The sequence below is a fragment of the Dromiciops gliroides genome, chromosome 6 (assembly GCF_019393635.1).
Source record: "Dromiciops gliroides isolate mDroGli1 chromosome 6, mDroGli1.pri, whole genome shotgun sequence".
In the NCBI taxonomy this organism is placed as follows: Eukaryota; Metazoa; Chordata; class Mammalia; order Microbiotheria; family Microbiotheriidae; genus Dromiciops; species Dromiciops gliroides.
In genome coordinates, this window is record NC_057866.1 from 234,780,787 (window position 1) to 234,803,555 (window position 22,769).

General features: G+C 38.5%; 1 protein-coding gene and 1 pseudogene across 1 annotated transcript in view; both read right to left on the reverse strand.

Moving 5' to 3' along the window:
* CISD2 (CDGSH iron sulfur domain 2) overlaps positions 1–12,912 on the reverse strand; it is a 25,360-nt gene extending 12,448 nt beyond the window's left edge. Inside the window, exon 1 of the mRNA XM_043970021.1 lies at positions 12,682–12,912. Coding sequence (XP_043825956.1) covers positions 12,682–12,784 — 103 coding nt within the window. The 5' untranslated portion in view covers positions 12,785–12,912. The remainder of the gene's footprint in view (positions 1–12,681) is intronic.
* LOC122732243 lies at positions 12,835–21,714 on the reverse strand (annotated as a pseudogene).
* Between the last annotated feature and the right edge of the window lie 1,055 nt (positions 21,715–22,769).

A 22,769-nucleotide genomic window follows, 5' to 3' on the forward strand; every position in this document is an offset into this window, starting at 1 on the left:
TTAGCACAAGTATGTATGCATGCACATATACATGTTCTTTCCCCACCCCCACCACATTGCTTATCTCTGCTTTTGTCATCTTTTATATTCCCTTAAAGTTCAGCTAAAGGGCTACCTCAACTACATGGCCTTCCTTGGTCCCCTCCTTGTTAGTGTTCTATTCATTCTTATATCACATTGTAATTACTTACCTTTGCACATACTGCATCCACCACGTAAAACCGTAAGCTACATGAGGACAGGACAACTTTGGGTTTTTTTTAATTGAATTTGAACCAATTTATTCAGAAGCCCTCCATACCCTAGATCTTTCATAAAGAATATAGAATCATAACCTTTATACCTAGAAGGAACTTTAATCATTTAGTTCATTCTTCATTTTTTTAAGGGAAACTAGGGCCCAGAAAGTGACTTGTCCAGTTTTACAGAGTTAACAATTCTAGATTTAAAACTCAGCACAGTACATTTTGCACAGCAGGTACTTTTTTTTTTTTGGTGGGGCAATGGGGGTTAAGTGACTTGCCCAAGGTCACACAACTAGTAAGTGTCAAGTGTCTAAGGTCAGATTTGAACTCAGGTACTCCTGAATCCAGGTCCAGTGCTTTATCCACTGCGCCACCTAGCTGCCCCCTCACTTTGGTATTCACTCAATAAGCATTTGAGTGTCAAGTTCTATGCTAGGCATCATGGGAAAAACAAGAATCAAAGACATAGTCCAACAAGAGAACAATAATGAAGTAGTGTATGATTCCATTTCATGTATTTATTGAGTTCCTGCTATGTGCATAATATTTTGGGGGAGTACTGTGGTCAGTGAGGCACAAAGCCTAAAACACAGTTCCTGTCCTTGAGGAACTTACACTCTAGTTGGGGAAACCAAACTTATGCATATTCACCTAGATTCAAATCAAAGAATCTTCCTTTGGTGGGGAGGGGGTGAATCGAATGTCCTATCTTGTACAGGCTGGAAGTACAGTGGCCACTCATTGGGTCCAACCCCACTACTAGACAGCATGTCAGTGCTGACCAGCTACATTTATAACAGTGACTGGTAGCCTGGGCTTCCAAAGGCTTGTCACACTACTGCCAACCTGACTGGATTAGCCCCTTGTAGCTCAGCACTCAAGTACTAAGTAATCTGACAGCACCAACCTCCCTAGTATCAGAGACTACAGGTGAGCGCCACCACATCAGACTTAAAGATACACTGTTAAAACAGTAATACAGGTATAATGGAAAGGGCATTGGATTTGGAGACAAATAAGGTGTTTTTAAATGCAAGCTCTGCTACTTACTAGCTGTGTGATCTTGGATAAGTCACTTAACCATTTTATATTGTACCTCAGTTTCCTCATCTGTAAAAATGAAGGTAATCATCTTACTCATCTCATAAGGCTATCGTAAGGATCAAATGAAATAAAGAAATCACAGCACAATGTAGACCATAATTTGCTATATAGATGTCAGATTAAAAAAAAGCATGAATGTAAATCTTCATACCCTAGATAAATATGTGCTATTTTTATTATTAATATTTCCCAGTACTACTGTAAAGGATTTGGCTTGTGAAGGAAATAGACAGGAGTCAATCATATGCGAAAATATATTGTTTAAAATGAATAAATTGCATGCTGAGGATGTGCCTGACTGAAACTGGAAAATGAGATGGACCCTGATGGAGAAAAACTGTAGTTAATTAAGAAAGCTAGGTGATAGATGGTTAAGTTTTAACTATTTTGTACTTCAATTTCTTCAAATACAAAATACACTTATTTAATGTTATACTTCAGAATAGATGGTTAAAGCATTATGAGATATTATAATATACATGCTATCAGGCATAATATTTTTGTATAGAAATGCAGCAATATACCATAGGAATTATAAAACTTCCTGCCATTTGAACCAATGATCTCACTACTGAACAATGATCTCACTTACAACTGAAATATGGTATTTTTAAAAACACACACAACTATCCATACAAAAATTTTCAATGCAGTTTTATTTATAATAGCAAAAAAATGGAAACCAGGTTAAAGGCAAATCATAGTACAGTAATGAAGAAATAACAAATATGAATAATACAAAGAAAACAGGAAGACAAATGAAGAAATGCAGTGTGAAGAAAATAGAATCAGAATAGATACACTCTCCACAGCTATGTAAAAGAATAGCAAGAATTTTTTTTAAAAGAGGAAAACAGATTAAAAGAGAAATAGAAGCAAATAAGGATGTTTTTTAAATTATTGTTTATGTTATTCTATATTCTTAAAATAAATTTGGAACATCTGGCTTTATGCATGAACATTCATTTGCTCATATTTGTTGACGGTTACTAAGATTAGAATAAAATAAATTGCACACCTAAAGCATTAATATTTTATATCTATATTATTTTTTCATTTAAGAATCTTTATAAGCATTAATTTATGGTATTATTAAGCATATTTTCAAAATAAAAAAATTGAGTCATGAATAAAGGTAAGTATCCTCCCAAATTAACAAAACAAGTAGGTTGAAAAACAAGGTACAGAATCTAAACGTCTTTCATAAACTTAATATGCTATAGATTATCTAAGCAGAGCTCAAATGGTATTATTATAACTCATTAAACTACTTCAGCAAATGTTACTCTTCTGATAAGCTTAAAATTAATTTTCACCAAAAAGAATGAATGTTAATATTTATGTTATACAACAGGGAGATACACCATTATCTTTTCTAGCACTTAGCACTGCCTGGCCCATAATGAATAGGTACTTAATAAATACTTGTCAATTGACAACTTAGAAAACAGCAGATTCAGAGAGTTTATTTCTAATTTAGTAACATAACTACTGTAATGGGAAACAATATCCTTGAGCATAACCTCTCTTTTCCTCAGTTACCCCATCTGCAAAATGAGGACAGGGGTTGGACTGGATAGCCCCTGCTATTCAGCTCAAAATCTGTCATATGACCTCTATAAATTTGTAGGTTACAGCAAAATTAATTTAAAACATTTTTTCTAGGGATGACACTGGAAAAATATGAAACACAGAAAGCAGGATGAAGAAAAATCAACATAGGTGTGGCAGTCTTAAAGCTTGGAAACTGTCAAAGGATAAGAGTGGGGTACTAAGTCCCAGTCTTAGGCCAGGGACAGACATTAGCATCTTCATATGGTTCCTATAATGATAAATGGCATCTCTGTTCTTTCTCCCATACTCTATTTTGTGGCAATGGCTGGTTTCTACATTTTCTATTTTGCAAATTCTTCTATACTCTGTGTATATAAGTGCGGGTGGGAACAAGAAAACAAGAATTTATGTGCTAAGCACTGTACGACAAAGACATAAATAAAACAGTCCTTGCCTTTGAGAAGCGAATGTTTATGGTGGGGAGACAACATACATGCCTAAGTATATCCAAATAAATACAAACAAATAAGTACAAGTTTTGGAGGTGAGGGTGGGTGATACAAGATGGAGAGACCATGAAAGGCTTTGAAGAAAGCCTGAGATTTTAAGAGGGGGAAGTGCCTTCTAAGCACTCAGAGGACAAGGTGGGCAAAGATGGCAATTTAGCTGGATAGAGGAGTACAACAAGAAGAGTAATATGGAAGGTTGGAAAGCCAGATTGGAGCCAGGCTGTGAAGGGTTTTAAATGACAAACAGAGGAGTTTGTATTTGATCCTGAAGGTAACAGGGAGCCAATGCAGTTTATTAATCTGGTGAGTGACTTGGTCAGACCTGTGCTTTAGGAATCTTACTCTGTGATCCTACCATTCTGGAGAGCAATTTGGGACTATGCCCAAAGGGCTATGGGATTGTTCATACCCTTTGACCCAGTGGTACCACTACTAGGTCTGTATCCCAAAGAGACCATAGAAAAGGGAAAGGACCCACATGTACAAAAATATTTATAGCAGCTCTCTTTGTGGTGGTAAAGAATTGGAAATCGAGTGAATGCCCATTGATAGGGGAATGGCTAAACAAATTGTGGTATATGAATGTAATGGAATACTATTGTACTGTAAGAAATGATGAGCAGGAGGAGTTCAAAGAAACCTGGAAGGACTTAACATGAACTGATGCTGACTGAGAAAAGCAGAACCAGGAGAACATTGTACACAGTAACAGCAACATTGTGTGATGAACAATGGGGATAGGCTTGGCCCTTCTCAGCAGTGCAACAATCCAAAACAGTTTCAAAGAACTTGTGATAGAAAATATTCTCAACATCCAGAAAAAAAGAACTATGAATTATGAATGCAGATTGAATCATACTGTTTCTACTACTGGACTTTTTTTTTTCCTTCTTGTTTGAAGTTTTTCCTTTGTGCTCTGATTCTTCTTTCACAAGATGACTAATGTAAAAATATGTTTGATGTGACTTTACATATACAACCTATATCAGACTGCTTTCTGTCTTGGGGACGAGGGAGGGAAGGGAGTGGAGAAGAAAAGAAAAATTTGGAACTAAAAATCCAGTGTAAACAAATGTTGAAAACTATCCTTATATGTAATATGTAACTGGAGAATAATAATATATATATATATATATTTTTAAAAGAATCTTACTTTGGCAGCTATGAAGAGAAAGTATTAGAGAGGGGAGATGCTTGGGGCAGAGAGGTCAATTAGGAGGGTCAGAGGAGAATGAAACCCTGGACTAGAGTGAAGGCTGTGTGAGTGAAGGGGATGAGTGTAAGAAATATTGTGGAGGTAGGAAAAAGCATGGCAAGTTATAAGAAAATTGATTTGAGAAGTAGAATGAGGAGTTGAAGTAACTCATTGGTTGCAAACCTGCATGACAAAACATATAATGTGTTAGTTTTCAAGTGTCTATTTAGTGATTTATGTATGTGCCCACCTTCCTGACCATAGAAGAGAGGAAGAAGCCTCTTACTGTTCTAGCACTATCAAGGACTAACAGCATGTGGAGTCCTTTGAGACTAATAACCACTGCAACAATTGATTAGGATTATCCTGGCCTTTGACTTCCAAAAGTGTGGGACCCTCCAGCTGGTTATAGACTTAAGAGCCTAGGATACTGAGGCCTAGAGAGTAGTTAATTGGCTAATATGGCTGATAAATAGAAGTATGTATAGAATAATTTTACACACACACACCCCTATTTGTGTCTAATGGTGACCATTTCTGGGGGGAGAAGGGGAAGGGGAAGAAAAAAGAAGAAATGTAAATGATAACTTGGTTGTATATTTAAAAGGAATAGCATGTTGTGCATAGTAGATTTGCAGTTTCATGTGCAATCATGTTTTTTATTATACTGTTATGGAATTGGTTGTTTTATTCCATAAATAAAAAATAAAATTTAAAAAAGAAAGCTAAGAGGACAACCAAGAGTGTATGAGAAAATAATTATCAATAATGGATTTCTTGGGGGGGACCCAGTTTTAGTCCCAGTGTCATACTGGGCTTCTTCCCCCCCTCCCCCCCCACCTTAGTTCAGGAACTTGAGCTAATCTCTTTCAAAACCAGCCCAAAGGTACAACAGAGAAAAGATTCCTTGACTAGCTCAGTGAAGTAAGGAGATTAAAATGACACCTATTTGAATTCGCCCTTGCATTCTCCCATTAGACCCTGATGTCATGAAGGTAGAGCTCATTTTAATATGAACCACCTTCCAGTCATGTCAGTCAATGGAATTGAATGATGCTAGCCAATTAGCTTTAATCAGTGTGTAAGAAGTCACCTCTATCAGAAGAAGGGAACAACTGAGACCACAAGTCCATTCTGGACTCAGAAGGCTCTCTGGTCGGTGAGCACTCTCCTCTTTAGGTAATGTAGGGCTTCTGAACTCTGTTTCGGGCCATGTGCTCTCTCTTAGAAATATGGCACTGGGGCGGGGGGGTTCTGCTTGTGCTGTCAATACTCTACTAACATTAAATATACTTTTTTTCCCCCAGGGCAATGAGTGTTAAATGACTTGGCCAGGGTCACACAGCTACTAAGTGTCAAGTGTCTGAGTGTGGATTTGAACTCAGGTCCTCCTGAATCCAGTGCTCTATCCACTTCATCACCTAGCTGTCCCCCACCCCCGCATTAAATATACTTTAAAAATAAATGCTGCCCCAAAATGGGTGCAATAGCCATTAATTAATTAATTGGTTTTGGAGGGGGGGACGGGGCAATGAGGGTTAAGTGACTTGCTCAGGGTCACACAGCTAGTAAGTGTCAAATGTCTAAGGCCAGATTTGAACTCAGGTCCTCCTGAATCCAGGACTAATGCTTTATCCACTGCACCACCTAGCTGTCCCCCAAGCCATTAATTTACAAGTAGCAAATATTTTAGAAAACCCAGTCTGGCCCCCAATAATTTAGCAAGAAACAGTCATCCCCCCACCCCCATATTTTAAATAACTCAAGTGTGAAGGCTCTGAAGCCAAAAGAGTCTAAAATATCTAGTAGATGGTCAACAACCATCAAAAGCAGTAGAGGTGAAGAACTGAAAAATGGTTCTTGAATTATGTGATTATAAAATCACTGCTAATTACTGAGGGGACAGTTTTAGATATAATGGCACAGTTGAAAAGAAAATAGGTGGTTAGTAAGAAACTAGAAGAATCAAATACACAGAAAGATGGAATTGCAGGTAGATGGGATGAAAGGTCCAAGAAAAGGCTTTTTTAGGACTGGGGGAGCCTGGAATATGGTTTAAGCAGATGGTAAGGAGTCAGTGGTCATAAAGGAACTGATGCATGAGAAAGAGGGAATGACTACCAGAACAAAGTTCTGGAGAAGATGAAAGGATATAGGATCCAAAAAACAGGGTCTAACCTTGTAGAGGAGTAGAGATAATTCTTTGTGCCCAGAGGAAAAGCAAATAGGGAAGGCACAGGAAGTTTTTCCAGTCATGATGGATTCCTGAACAAGAGGCAAGCCATCAGTCTCCTGGAGTACTTGTAAACTGGCCAGAAACATGTGTAACAGGCACAATTCTGTCTCCAGAGGCAGCAAGGGAAGAGACTCTCCTAAGAAAGCCCTAAATTGGTTAGAAAACTAAGCAACTGGGATCAGGAAGATGGCCCACGCTGTGTGCCTACAGTGACAGCAGCACTCTGATTTGGATAGGTCAGGCCCAGGAATTGTACCATCTATCCCTGAAAAGGAATTCCAGAAAAGGATCTGAAGATCCAGTCCTAGGAACCTCAAAGACTTAGGAGGGCCTAAACTCACGAGTGAAGGTTAACATAGGAACGAAGGTGACCAAGACCAAGCAAGGCCAACCACCACACTGCAAAGGGCAGCTGGGGATGGAGCCTGGATCTGGCACAAAACTAAGACTAGAGATATGAGTAAACAGACAATACTAACCAAGATAAATAATTATAAGAGATCCAAAGATGCCTAAAAATCTAACATAGCAGGAAGAATTATTCCCTAACAACTGCAAATAGAGGATCGAAGGGGGAAAATGGATTTTCTATAAAAAATACATAACTAAAAATAACAAAACAAATTTTTAAATGAAATAAAAACTGTAGAAGAATGAACTAGAAGGAGAATAAATACCTTAGGGGAAAAAAATGGTAAAATTTATCCCAGTAATGGACTGCTAAAATTAACATTGACCAAAAAGAAATCAAGGACTCCATGAGACAGAAATATTAGCACAAAATCAAAAACTTGAAAAATGTAGAAAACCTAAGATATTTGCTATAAAGTAGAGATATAAAGAATCCACACATCACCTCCTAAAAGAAACCCCAAAATGAAAACTCTAGTAATATCATAACCAAAAGGCAGAGCTTCAATGTCAAAGAAAAATATAACAAGCAGCTAGAGAGATAAGTTTAAGTACTAAGAAACCAGTCAGGATCAAACAAGATTTGACAGTTTCTACTATAAAAAACATGAGATCTTAGAATACCATATTCCAAAAGGAAAAAAATATAAGTTTACAATCAAGAATAATTTATTATAAAAGACTGGGCAAATATTATAATGAATAATTTTCATTGTTCAGTCTTTTTTCACTCCTGTCAAACTCTTTGTGATGCTATTTGGGGCTTTCTTGGCAGACATACTGGAGTGGTTTGCCATTTCCTTCTCCAACTCACATGACAGATAAGGAAACTGAGGCAAACAGGGTTAAGTGACTCGCCCAAGGTCACTAGTGTCTGAGGCCAGATTTGAACTTAGGAAGATGAGTCTGCCTAACTCAAGGCCAGGACCTCTTTTTACTATACCACCCAATAACTGAATAGAGAACTCTAAAGCATTTCTCAACTTCAAAATGCCAACAGAAGACGAAAGAAAGAAAGAAAGAAAGAAAGAAAGAAAGAAAGAAAGAAAGAAAGAAAGAAAGAAAGAAAGAAAGAAAGAAAGAAAGAAAGAGAGAGAGAGAGAGAGAGAGAAAGAAAGAAAGAAAGAAAGAAAGAAAGAAGACATAAAAGAAATCTAGAGAGGTATATTTGCATGAAGGGACTATAGAAGTGTTAACATTTCTAACAGAAGTGCCTATTCAGAACCATAGTGTCTCCAGAGGGTACAAGTGTTAAACAAATATAGAAAAAACAGAGGTCTTGGATTGGCTTTGCTCTAAGGGGTTTAAAAAGGGAAATAAAGGGACAGCTAAGTGGCGCAGTGGCTAGAGCACCGGCCCTGGAGTCAGGAGTACCTGAGTTCAAATCCGACCTCAGACACTTAACACTTACTAGCTGTGTGACCCTGGGCAAGTCACTTAACCCCAATTGCCTCACAAAAAAAAAAAAAGGAAAAAAAAAAAGAAATATACTAGTGTAAGAAAGAAGAAAAGGGGAGTGAAACTTACTATTTCTCATAATGGGGGGTCACTATATCCCCAGACTTTTTTTTTTTACACTATAATTTTTTTTTCAAACTTTTTTTTAAAGACTCTAAGCTTGAAGCCCCACCTTGGTAGGAAGGGGCATTTCCTGGCTGTATTTTTCAGAATCTCCATTTTAAAGAAAGTTATGAGGCTAGTCCTATTTTTCATTCCTCTCCAGGCTCCATTCCTGAGGCTTTGGACATTCTCTGCCATTCTCTTTTTGGTATCTTCCCTTTTCTTTCCAGCTTCTTTTTATGCATTTTCCCTCATTAGAATATAAGCCCTTTGAAGGTAAGGTTCTCCTTTCTGCTTTTATTTGCATTCCCAACACTTAGTACAGTGCCTGGCACATAGTAAACACTGAGTAAGTGCTTGTCGACTTGACTAAATTTAAGAACATAGAAACATAGAGACAGGAGTAAACAGAGTGGGTTTCAGGTGAGCTACTTTCTTAACTTGGAGACAAAGTAAGTTTCGCCACTAAGAAAAAGAGTTGGGTATAGAAAACACAGCAAACTTAATAGGAAAAAGGTTATATTTTCTTCATCATAGAGAAGTTAACAAGAAGGAGCACAAAAGGACATGCCTGACTGAGAAAACAGATGGGTTACCCAAGTGATACATTGATATCAATATCGAAGGAACCAGAAGAATACCTCATTGGACTTAACACAGGAAAATCTGGTTTCAGATACTGACACTAGTTGTGCTACAAGTGATTTAACCTCTTCAGGCCTCAGTTTCTTCATCTGTAAAATGAGGCGGTTGGGCTTGATGCCCTCTATGAACCTGTGATCCCATGATTTCCAGAAAAACATGTAAAAGACTTGCAGAGAATTAGAATACATAGAAGGATTACAATTTGCACTAACAAAGAACCTAAATAGATGAAATAGCATCCATCTAGGTATCTAACCACCTGGCTTTGACCCTATTGGATAACTTGACACTAATTATCACTAGATAATTTCACTGGATAAAACTCTTATTTACTACAAAACTAAATAAGAATCGCCTCAGACAGCATGTCAGCTCTATAACCATCTCTGAAAAATGTGTAACTGGCATACCATATTAAAGTCTTAGGGTCCATTATTGTATCCTTGGGCACAAGTAACATACATGGTGTCCATGTACTACTCAATTCAAGGCAACAAAGTAGTGTAAGAAGTTGCACTCAGTTTAACCACTGTTTTCCAGCTTCTGCTAAAATTATTTGTTTTTAAAAGTTGCGGGGGACCTATCCAGACATCAGTAAAAAAATATTTAAGCCCAGATATTACTAACAAAAAACTTTCAAAGGACTACTGCCAATCTACCTTATCATTCTTCAGTGCCTCATTCTAGCTGTTCCTAGATAGAGATAAGTATCGTCTAAGTACTTAAATATACATTGTAATCAAGACTCCCCGTATGTTTACTAGGAATGCATCGTCATGGTGAGAGAACTTGTGGCTGGAAAAATACTGTATAATGGTAGTATGAGAAGAAAGGACACTTGGAAAATGTAGCAGGATCTATGTCTCTGGAACATTTAAAAATGAATTCAATGCTGAAAAAAAAAGTTGCTAGACTAACAATCCGCTTTATTCACAAAACTTATACCACAATTTGATGTTAAAAAATATTTCAAAGTAATCCCCACAATGAAGACGTGTCACAGAGGCTATAAAGACTTTTAAGTCTTTGATGATAATGTACAAAAATGTCAGTAAATACTGTCTTCTAGTCACCAAAATTATTTTAATTCACCCATTTGGAAAGTTCATATTTTTCCTAAATCAAAGTGGCTATGTAACAATGGCTAATTTCAGACATTAAACAAATAGATGATTCAAATACTAAGTGTTACTGAAAGACAGAATATGAGTAAATGTATGAGAAATACAGAGCATTAGTTATAAGAGCTTTAAGGAGGGATGTCATGGAAGTTAAGATTTCAACAGCTGAAGGACATTCTAGGCAAAGTATAGAATGTTTAAGGGAACAGTATATGTTCATTTAGAGTATGTGAAGGAGAAAAGTATGAAATAAGGCATGAAAGAATGATTAGAGCCTGCTTGTGGAAGTCCCAGAATGCCAGGCTATTTGGACTATATTTTGTAGCTGGCACAGTCACTGAAAATTTTTAAGCAATGAAATATTCTGATCAGTATATAGTCATTAGTGCACTTTCCTCCCCTCTTTGCAAAGGTGTGAACACCAATCCATAAAGACTGTTGTGAGGACCAAATGTGGTAAGATATGTAATGTACTTTGCAAACCTTAATCACAAAAATGTTGGCTACTATTTGTGTGGAATATTGCACATACTGTCAAATGATGTGGATGCGTGGGCTTGTCTTAATTGCTTTTTTTTTTCTTTTTAAATGCTTTAGTTAAAAAAAAGATGGCTTGCTAGGTTGGGAAGGGGGTTATACTTAAAAATGAAGGCAATATAAAAAAGAAAAAGTTTTTAAAAGATTTTTTAAAATATCTGTGCATCATGAAAATTAATGTGTGGACCCACTCAAGGAAATACTCTGCCACTTAATCAAAGACTTTGAAGTGTACGAACCAGTCAGTCTTCTATTTCTGCTTTTAAAAACTATGACTAAATCAGAAAAAACAAGAAACTCCTCAATACTGACTTACACTACAAAAAGGAAGTTAACCGAATCTTACTAATTTAAGAGAAAAATAGTACCTACAAACAACCCAAGTAACCTTGAGTTTCATTGCAACAGGTTTTAACCTTGTCTGTGAATGTTTTGTTTTTTAAAAAAATGTTTTGATAACCATATTTCAATATAATTGAACCAGTATAATTGGTTTCCTTTGCAATCCCATATATTTTATGTATTTTAAAAATACTATTCTGATAAGAAGCCCACAGAATTCAGGGTACCAAATAGGTCCACTAATACAAAATGAATCAAGAACCTCTATACTAGAACAACCTCTCACCCACTGAATCGGAACGTCTTCTGGACTTTCACCAAAATGGAGAACTAGGTAGAGGTTCAAATTCCAGGGTCTGTGCTTAAAAAAGAAAAATTTGTTAACTGTACTATGATGTAATTGGTTTACTTTGTAAATTCGGTGCGTTTTTAGAGTGTTTAAAAATACTGAGAAGGTACACGAGCCCCCCCCCCCCAAAAAAAAGTTAAGAATCCCTTTCCTGGAATCTCCCAACAACTGAATCTTCTATTCGAAACCTTCAACTCCAGTTTCGAGCCCCACACAACGACCACCAATGAGTTCGGGGTCACTCCCACACCACAGTCAGGACCTGCCATTCTAGCTAAACTTTTCGGGGTGGTGTTCCTTTTTGTCCTTAGGCATCTAGGCCGGCAGCTAGCAAAGGGCCGGGGAAGGGGAAGGGGAAGAGCGGGCGCCCGTAGGCCCCGCGGTGGGAAAGCACAAGCTGGCTTCGTGCCGTGGTTGGCAGGCGTCTGATGGAGACACTATTCAAAGGGTCAAAAGCAGGGCCCTTTCACGCAAGCAGAGAGCGCTGGGCGCTCGCGGGGCGCTCACTAAGTGCTTCGTCCACGCCTCGGTGACACGCAATCCCAGGGTGACCCCGGCTCAGGGTACGAAGAGGTCTAGACAGACAGACGCACGTACGCACCAGCGGCACTGACACCTCAACATGCGCAGGCGCGGATGAGAGTCCTGGCCTCCCACTTCCGCCTCCGAGCGCGCGCTACGCCAGGTCACGAGGTCACGCTCACAAAGCGCGAGGAAACCCCGCCCCGAGCGTGCTCAGCTTCCTCTCTCCCTTCCCATCACCGGTAGACAGGTCCGGTGTTAAGTGGGAGTAAAGCCTAGGGTTAAGGGCTAGGACAGTAATTTTCCATCTGTAGTTCCCTATATATATAGCCCTTCCCCCAGTTTGTTTACCTGTAAGCCGGGCGAAGCCGGTAATGCTCTCCGGGACTGGGAGCCGCTTGAGGTAGGCGGGGAGCTGCACCTTCACGATGCGGGCTACACTCTCCAGCACCATTCTCAGTCTTCAAGCGGCGTGCACTCTGCTCTCGGAGGGGGTCCTGACCGCTACTGCGCCTGCGCCTGCGCCGCGAGCCGGGACCCTTTTCCTCTCCCGCTTGAACTAGGCTTGGGGATCCTGGGGAGGCGGGGCCGTGGCGGGCCCGCAGCGAGGGAGCGGTGACCTGACGGGCGCTGATTGGTGGTGCGACTGATGACGTAGGAGGAAGAGGCACGAGCCCCCGGCCGAGAAAGGGCAGGCTGGGCCAAGCGGCTAAGGAGTGTAGGAGCCGAGCTGGACGGTGGACGCTGAAGGAGAACGTGCTCTCGTATGCATGTGTGTGCAACAGTGTGGACGAACCTGGGTCTTTTTGGCTTTTTGTTTGTTTCGACTGGGCATCTTTCTCCAGGTGTAGACAGGGCCTGGAAATGAGAATTGCCCACATGGCAAAAGTTGCATGCCCCACGTCCCCCCTCACCTTCTCCTGTACATCCCGGACAAGAGAGCAAACTTAATTTTTTTTTCCCCAACTCAGAATATGCTGAGGAAATGCTGTTACCAAAGTTCCTCCAAGTCAAGCCAACAAACACTTATTAAGTGTCTACTGTGTATGCCAGGCACTGTGCAAAGTGTTAGAGATAAAGCTATTTATATAGCTTTTAAAATGCAAAGCGCTTTGCATATGTTGCATAAGATCCTCAAAACAACAGTGCAAGGTGGATACTGGTATCCTCTATGTTGCAGATGGAGAAACTGAGACCAAGAGAGGTTAATTGATTTGCCCACCATCCCTCAGCTAGTGAGTGAGTGAGGTGGGATTTGAACTCAGGTCTTACTCTGGGGCTAGCACTCTTTATTAGGAGGCTTAAAAAAAGTCTTCCCTTGGGGGCATAAAGCACTGGCCCTGGATTCAGGAGTACCTGAGTTCAAATTCGGTCTCAGACACTTGACACATACTAGCTATGTGACCCTGGGCAAGTCACTTAACCCCCAGTGCCCCACCAAAAAAAAAAAGTCTTCCCCCAAGGAGCACACAGTGTAATAGGGGAAGACTATGCAAATAATAACTATACAGGATAAATTGGAGATAACTTCAGAGGCTTCTGCAGAATTTGGGACTTTAGTTGAGAAGGTAGCTAGGCTAGAAAGTGTAGTCGAGGACATGATAAAGGAATAAGCAGGTTTTCTCAAATATGTTTCAGGAAACTACCTCATAGTCCCACAGTTGTCTGCAAAGATGCAGGGTTTACTTTTTTAAAAAATAATTTAATGTGATAGAGCAAAATTATCTTCTGATTATTAATATTAAGAGGTATAAAACAGGAAAATGTTTATTGATCAAAGATGTTTGCTACCATCATGCAACCAACAGAGTCCAAATGGAGGTTATTTTCTATACATGGTAGAGTTCCCCAAATTCTTCTGTTTTACAGATCACATAGCTCAGAAATTCCTCAGGCATATTACTGTGATCATTAATGTATATTCTCTTAATTCTGCTTTCTCCAATCTCCATCAGTTTCTGTAAGTCTTCCCAAGTTTCTCCAAATTCCTCACTGCAAAGTCTCTTATGTCAAATATATAAATCACTTGCCCAGAAAAGTTTGGTTTGACCATCCACATAGGAGAAACTAAGAAGACTGTCTATTGTTTATTGACAACAAGTATTTGATAAGGCCCTGTGGTGCGAAAGGCACTGGTGAGTGGAGATACAAGGAAAAATGAAAAACCTTCTCTAATGGAAAGCTCATTAGGCTGTCACCAGTATTTATGTCTCAGATAGACTGTAGATAAAACAACAAACAGGACCTAGAATGGAACAGGAAAAGCGGTTAGGCTGTATGGCCTTTGACAAATTGCACAATGTTTTCAATGATTCTCAATTTCTCCTTGACAAACTTAACACATTCTCCAAGGATTCTAAACTGTGGCATACCCAAAGGGCAAATGTTCAGTTTAAGTAAGCTGTAGCTTATTATCATTGCAATTAATTTCATACAAAAAGCAGTATAAAAGATCATTTGAGATGGGTGACTCCAGTAGTCAGAGTTAGGGATAATAAATGGATACCCAGTGTTGTGTATTGGTATTCATGCAATATCACGGGAACTAAAGGAAGGCCATCAAGTAGTGAATTTTTCCAGACATGGTAATATGTACTCAAGTACCCAAGAAAAGGACTAAGGTATTAAGGGGCTTCAGTCAGTATTAGAAAGGGAATGTTCATCAATGATGAAATTATGGATCCTTGAACTATAAATAAATAGCACAGTGCATTGTATAAGGTGTTTTGATTGTTTTAAAATTGTTTTGATAGTCATGCTTAAATGATTGAGGAGGTGTTAAAGATATAGGACTTGTCAGGTGCATTAGAGTTGTTGAAGTCTGGGGCCAACCTAAAAATATTTTGTTGAGGAAGCTTGCCATTATAGTCTTAAAAGAGTAGAGACAGTGATTTGTTGGAAGTCCATAGGAAGGCATTCTAGGGAGGAAGTCTCTATATCAAATTCAGTATCTCAAAGCCTCAAATCATGACTTTGTCTTAGTGAAGGTCTCTGGGCAGTGATACCTAGATTTGAACTTTGAGATGCTCCAAATCCCAAATAGAGATATAAAAATTAAAGTAACTTTGAGGTTCTACCTCATCCCTATTATATTGGCAAAAAGAAAAAAAAAACATGCTTTTAGTGCTACTCTAGAAAAATAGACACATTTTGTAACCGTAGCACTTAGTACAGTGCTTGGCATATGATAAGCACTTAATAAATGCTTGTTAAATTACTAATATTGTATGGATGATGGAGCTGGTACAGGCATTCTGGAAAGCAAATCAGAACTATTTCCCCAGTCACCAAACTATTTCCTTTGATTTAGCAATATCACTATTAAGTATATGCCCCACAGAGACCAAAGGAAGATGAAAAAGACCCATGTCTACAAAAATATTAACAGCAGTTATTTTTGTAGTAGGAAAAAAACTGGAAATGAAGGGGAGTATCAGTCAATTGGGGTATGGCTGAACAAATTATGGTTTATGAATGTAATGGAATATTATTGTGCCATTAAAAAAATGACCAAATGAACTATTTCAGAGAAGCCTGGGAAGACCTGTATAAACTTATGCAAAATAAAGTAAGCAGAACTAAAAGAATAGTTTATACAATAACAATAAAAAAAACTATGACAGACTTAGAACTCTGTCCAATGCAGTGATCAAACATGATTCCAAAGGACTGAAAATGAAGCATAATTCTTATGTCCTGACAGATGATAAGACTCAAAATACAGAAAGAGACAAATATTTTGAGACATGGCCAGTGAGGGAATTTGTTTTGTTTGACTGTACATATTTCTTTTCTTTTCTTTTTTTTTTTTTTTTAGTGAGGCAATTGGGGTTAAGTGACTTGCCCAGGGTCACACAGCTAGTAAGTGTTAAGTGTCTGAGGCCGGATTTGAACTCAGGTACTCCTGACTCCAGGGCCAGTGCTCTATCCACTGCGCCACCTAGCTGCCCCTACATATTTCTTTTAAGAGTTTTTCTCTTCCATTTTTGGGTTGGGGGATAGAATAAATGCTTGTTAATTGAAAAGAAATTTAATGTAAGCTTTAAGGTTGATCAGCCAATTAACCCACAAATTCACTACTTTTAAAAAATGGTTCAATTTATATTTGGGAGGTTTTTTCTTTTTAAAAAAAAAATCACTATCACTTCCAGATATCCCTGTTCAATACTCATAGCCCTGCCTTATTAACAAAAAACAGTTAAGCAAAGCAAACTGACATTCCACATCTGTAATCTATTCCCTTTCTTTCAGAAAGAGGGAAGTATTTCATCATCAGTCTTCTGAAATCAAGATTGCATTGATCTAAATTTTGTTGTCTTTTAGTTTAGTTTTCTTTTATATCACTATGATCATTCATCTGTATTGTTTCCTTCTCTCTGCTTTCTTCAATCTCCATCAATTTTAAGTCCAAGTTTCTCAGAATTCCTCATATTTGTCATTTAATATGGTACTGTAGTATTTAATTACATATGCCACAATTTGTTCAGTCACTCTCCAATTGATGGATACCCACTTTGCTTCCAATTTTTTACTACCCACCCCTTCCATGCTACTAATGAATATTTTAGTATAGTATGATAATCCTGGATGAAAGAATATGAGTTGATCCATTCACTAATTCTTTTTTTTTTTTTTTTTGGCAAGGCAATGAAGGTTAAGTGACTTGCCCAGGGTCACACAGCTAGTGAGTGTCAAGTGTCTGAGGTCGGATTTGAACTCAGGTCCTCCTGAATCCAGGGCCAGTGCTTTTATCCATTGCGCCACCTAGCTGCCCACATTCACTAATTCTTAAGACAGCATAACCCTTCTTTATTACTTATTTTAGAGACATAATTTTTTCCCTCATAGATAATCACATGTATGCACACACATTCATAATAAAGCTAACAAGCACTGAGTAAAAACTAACCTGCACCTGGACAACTGGCACCAAAAATAGACATTGGAGGTAGAGGGACACTTTATGCTAAGAGTAATGGGAAAAGCTATGTTTGTTATCAAAAAGCCCATACTGTGTGTAAGGATTCATTATGAGCTAATGTAACAGGAATCAGTGGTAGGCAAGCCTATGCTTCTCAGTGTGCTGGCAAGCAAGCACAAGCCCATATTGTTAGGAATTATATTTGTCATGTGGCTCCAGGATTCAGAATCAAGCCTGATTAAGGTGACCAAAGACTTCCTTGTATAACTTGTGTAAGTTCACTGATACATTTTATTTTAATGAAAAAAATACCATAAATTTTAACAGGTAATATAAGTTGACTGGTAGGATCTTAAGCCTAGTTCATCAAGCGTTAAAAAGTGAGTGAAAGCACTAAATGTAGATAGCTTTTTCTAGAAAATTAGCTGTGAAAGGAAATAGAGATATAGGAAAATAGTTTCAGAGAATGGCAAAGGCAAGGGAAAGTTTCTATTGTTTTTGTTTTTTAAGGATGAGGGAGACCAAGGCATATTTGTAGACTGTGGAGGAGCCTATAAATAACAAAGATTCAAGATAAACCAGAGGGGGAGATGAGGATGACTGAAGGAGCAAGAGATGGAGATGGGAGGGATTGAAATCGAAGGCAAAAGTAGAGGGTTTAGCCTTGGCAAGAAGGGTCACAACTTTTTCTGATTAGATCAAATGAGAATAGTGAGGGGCAGCTAGCTGGCTGGGGCAGCTGGCTCAGTGGATAAAGTACCAGTCCTGGATTCAGGAGGACCCGAGTTCAAATTTGACCTCAGACACTTGTGTGACTCTGGGCAAGTCAGTTAACCCTCATTGCCCCACCAAAAAAAAAAAAAAAAAGGCATGAAAGAAGAATGGTGAATACTGTAAGATTTTAGGATATAAAAAAGGGGAGAAAAGGAATCTCCTGATGAATGTCCTATTTTCTTGGCATAAAGTAGAAGTCAAGATCCTCTGCTGAGAGGGAGGAAAACGGGTAATATAGGAGAGTTGAGGAAAGAAAATATTTTGAATAGCCACTGTGATAATCAGGAAACAAAAGGATTGCCCTGCAGTACTGATAGCACTGAAAATTATCTGTCTGTCCTAAGATTAGATAACAAATGTGTAGTGGTTGTGTGATTTGTGTTTTTTCTTCTGCGTCATATGAATAGAAGGAAAGGAGGTAGATGGTGGGAGAAGGGTTGGGATTGGTAAGGAAAGAGCATCAAGAGCACAAGTGATTCAAGGGCAGAGGAAAGTTTATACATTAAGTAAACGAGTCAGGATCTTGACGGAAGGAAAGAGGCCAGCGCAGTTTGATGGATAATGATAATAGTTCTCTGTATAGAACTTTAAGGTTGCAACTTGTTTTACAAATATCTGATTTTATCCTTGCAACAACCCTGGGAGGTAGGTGCTATGATTATTACCATTTTACAGATGAAATTGGGGCCCCAGAGAGGTTAAATGACTTGCCCAGGGTCACACAAGTAATAAAGTAAGTATTTGAGGCCATATTTAAACTCAGGTCTCCTGATTCCAGGTCCAGTGTTTTGTATGCTGCACCACCAAGCATATGGACTGGAATAATAGAGGAGTTCCTAGTGAGAGTGAGGATGTAGAATGGGTTTCATAGGAGTGAGAGAGAGAATAGAAGGTTAGCATCATAAAGAGGAATTTCAGAGTGCTCAATTATTGAAGCTGCCAGATAGTATGATAGATGGAGAGCTGAGTTTGGAGCCAGGAAGACTGGAGTTCAAATTGTGCCTCAGATACTTAGTAGCTGTGTGATCTAGTGCAAGCAGCTGAATCTCTCTGGGCATCAATTTCCTCATCTGTAAAACAAAGGGGTTAGACTCAATGATCTCTAAAGTTCCTTCTGGTGCTGAATCCAGTAGTCTCTAATTCTAAATTGAAAAATTTTGTGTGATGGTAATTCTAAAGGTATAGCTATATCTTTTTGTAACTAAGGTAAAGCAAAAATATAGAACATGGGAGTTGAGGATTTTGATGACCTGGGAGGCCAGGGTATTTGAAGGGATATATATGAATGAATGAATGAATTTATAGATTATTTTATGTTGACATGGGGAAGAATAAGAACCACCAAAACATAGTATAGAAGTTTTAGAGCCAGAAAAGACCAGAGATGTAATTTAGTATAACCCCCCTCATTATTTTTCATAAAAATATTTTATTATTTTCTAGTTACATATAGAGATAGTTTTCAACATTTGTTTTTATAAGATTTCTAGTTTCAAATTTTTCTCCCTACCTCCCCCTCACCAAGACAGCAATTTGACATAGGTTATATATGTATAATCACATCAAACATATTTCTGCATTAGACATGCTGTGAAAGAAGAATCAGAGCAAAAAGGAAAAACCTCAAAAAAGAAAAAAAAAAGAAATAGTATGGTTCAATCTGCATCTAGATTCCATAGCTGGTTTTTTTTTTTCTGGATTTGGAGAGCATTTTCCATCATGAGTCCTTTGAAACTATCTTGGACCATTGTATTGCTGAGAAGAGTCAAGTCTATCACGGTTGATCAACACACAATGTTGTTGATACTGTGTACAATGTTTTGACAACCCCTTCATTTTATAGATGAAGAAACTGATGCCAAGAGAAGTTAAGGTACAGTAAGTTCTTCTATAATGCGAAGCAAATTTGTTCCAATACAGTTGATCTTAGGAAATGATTTATGCATAACTCTGTTATAAACTCTATGTGTTTACTTAGTCTCAATTTTGTCCTCCACTGTTTATTGTAGTACTTATGTATTTCTTAACCATTTAATATGTATAAAACTGCTACTGTTTTTATTAGGTTCTTATCTTTTTCTATGTTACTGATGAAGATTTGAGTGTTGTGCTTCTAACCCCATTTTCCTCATAAGCCCTGTGCATTTTATTGTGTGATTTTGCATAGTATAGTGATTTTTAGGAATGCATTTTTGAGTTATAGAACTGACTGTGTTTCCCAAGAACTAGCGCCTAGTCTTCCTGACTCCTAGTCTAACATGATTGCTGCTATTTGTAAACTCTTTCATACTTCCCCATAAATGTATCTTTGGTGGTATTATTAAAGTTAATAATGACATGGATCATTTATTTGGCCATATATAGCACATTTGTCATTTCTTATGTTCTTAGAATACAATAGCAAAATCCATATACAGATCTACTGTAACAAGTAGGCATTATAGGAAATTTTGTTTAAAGTATAAGTACCCAAAGAATGAGGTTAGAAAGAAAAAAATCCCAAATTCCAGATGAGATTTAAAGTCTTTACATAATTTTCAAGCATTTCAGTGTCATAAAAAAAATAGAAAAATGCCTCAATTCGTCTACTTTGATTTTCTTGCCAAGGAAAAGAAGTAACAATATATTATTTATTAGTAGAAATAAAATTATAATAGAATACCGTACAATTATAGTAGTTAATTAGAAAGTTCAGCTTCTCTTAATGGATGAAGCCAAATACCTATCATATGCTAGAGAAAATTTCACTAAGAATATTTCTGTTCTTTGGGATTTCAGTTCTCATTCTCTTTTCTTCCCAATAATCTTATCTTAAAATGTGCATATATTCCAAACTGTGACTTGACTTTTCTTTTCTTTTCTTTTCTTTTCTTTTCTTTTCTTTCCTTTCCTTTCCTTTTTGCCTTTTCCTCTACTTTATTTCATACTCCCAGCACACTACCACAATAATGCCTTCTTAATTTAAACTAAAACCCATTAGGAGTTCTGAAAAGGGGTGTGTGTGTGTGTGTGTGTGTGTGTGTATACACTGGGTGGGGGGGTGATGGTAATGGTGTCACAGCCAGAGGTGTTGAGGGGGAAGGGAGGAGACAAGTCAGTGGATGGACTTTTGAAGTTGCTGGTTCCCTTAGCTGCAGTTGCTAGGTCATAGAGTGGATCTTGAAGCCATGCACCCTGGGCACAAATTGGTTGGCAGGCCATTTGGGCCTGTCCTCAGGATGCACCATGAAGAGCATGTGGAAAAAGCTAGTGCCAAAGTAAGCACTGTCTGTGTGGTGGTGCCTAGATGACTTGGGAATATAAACATCCGTACACTTGGGGCAGCATGTCTGACACCAATGAGCAACTTGGGCTGGTTTTCACAATATACATGGGGACAATAGCCAAAGTCTCTCTGCTGGTATTTTTCCAACATCTGCATGACGCCATGGTTTGTGAGGATGTAGTGGGCAGGAATCTTCCTATTAATCCGTTTCCACCCATGAATCAGTCCATACAGCATCTAGGCTGTCTGCTCAATCATGTCACTCTGGTTGGGGTTGTCCGCCAACTCCTCATCAGGGTCTAAGTCGAGGATCGTGTCTATTGCTTGCCTGTAGTTGAGCCCTGTCTTCATCCACCTCACAGAAGAACTCATTGCCACAAAGCCCACACAACTATGAAATGCATACTTCCTCTGAGCTATTCATCTTTACATCAGCCGGGGCTGTGGCGGGAGAGGGAGAAGTTGTTTCCAGGGGGCTTCAGGCGGCAGTAGTAAAGCTGCACCACAAAGGCTGGTGACCCAACCATGGCAGGACTGTTATTTTCAGATTGGTACATGGGCATTAGTGGGAATCCTCAAAACATAATCAATTGGTGCTCATGTTATATTCCCCTCTATTCCAAATTCTCCAGGCCTGACTTCATCTTAGAAAAATTTCTACTGAAATAGACTTGATAGAGTGGAGTTCCAATGTGTTGTGGCTGGTCCTCAGGTGGCAGAAAAGTAATCTGTTGCTGGGTCTATACTCAAAACCTTTCCAGCTTAACAGGGCCTGAAAGAACTTAATCTTTTGGAGCCTGGGGTCACCTTCATGCGAATACAAAGTATGGACTTTGGTGGAAGAATTTGTTTTTATTATAGAAAAATTTGTATGAAGGGGAGGGAAGGTTCCTTTTTTTCCATATTGTATTTACCTATTTTATCTTCCCTTTTTGAAATGAGACTCGATAAATTGGTTCCCCATTTAAATATCATTATAGGGGGCAGCTAGGTGGCTCAGTGGATAGAGCACCGGCTCTGGATTCAGGAGGACCTGAGTTCAAATCCGGCCTCAGACACTTAACACTTACTAGCTGTGTGACCCTGGGCAAGTCACTTAGCCCCAACTGCCTCGCCCCCCCCCCAAAAAAAAGTAAATATCATTATAGAAGACTTCCAGCTAAGATAATAGCCTAAAACATTGTAGAGAAACTCAATTCTCTTGTATATGTTCCAGCAAAGATCTAAGAAGGGCATCAGATTGAATAATGATCAAGAAATCCAAAGAGAAACAACAGCAAGCTATTTCAGCCAGCCTAGCACTTCCCTAAGAGAGAGCCAGAACTGGGAAGGCATTAAAAAAGCGATACAACCAGGGAATCCAGTGAAAGGTCAGGTAAGCAAACAAGAAGTGCTCCAACCAGAGATGCTCCATGGATACTTGGAACCTGCAGTACTGCTTCTAGGGTGCAGGATGATCCAGTGCAAGGTTAGAAACCC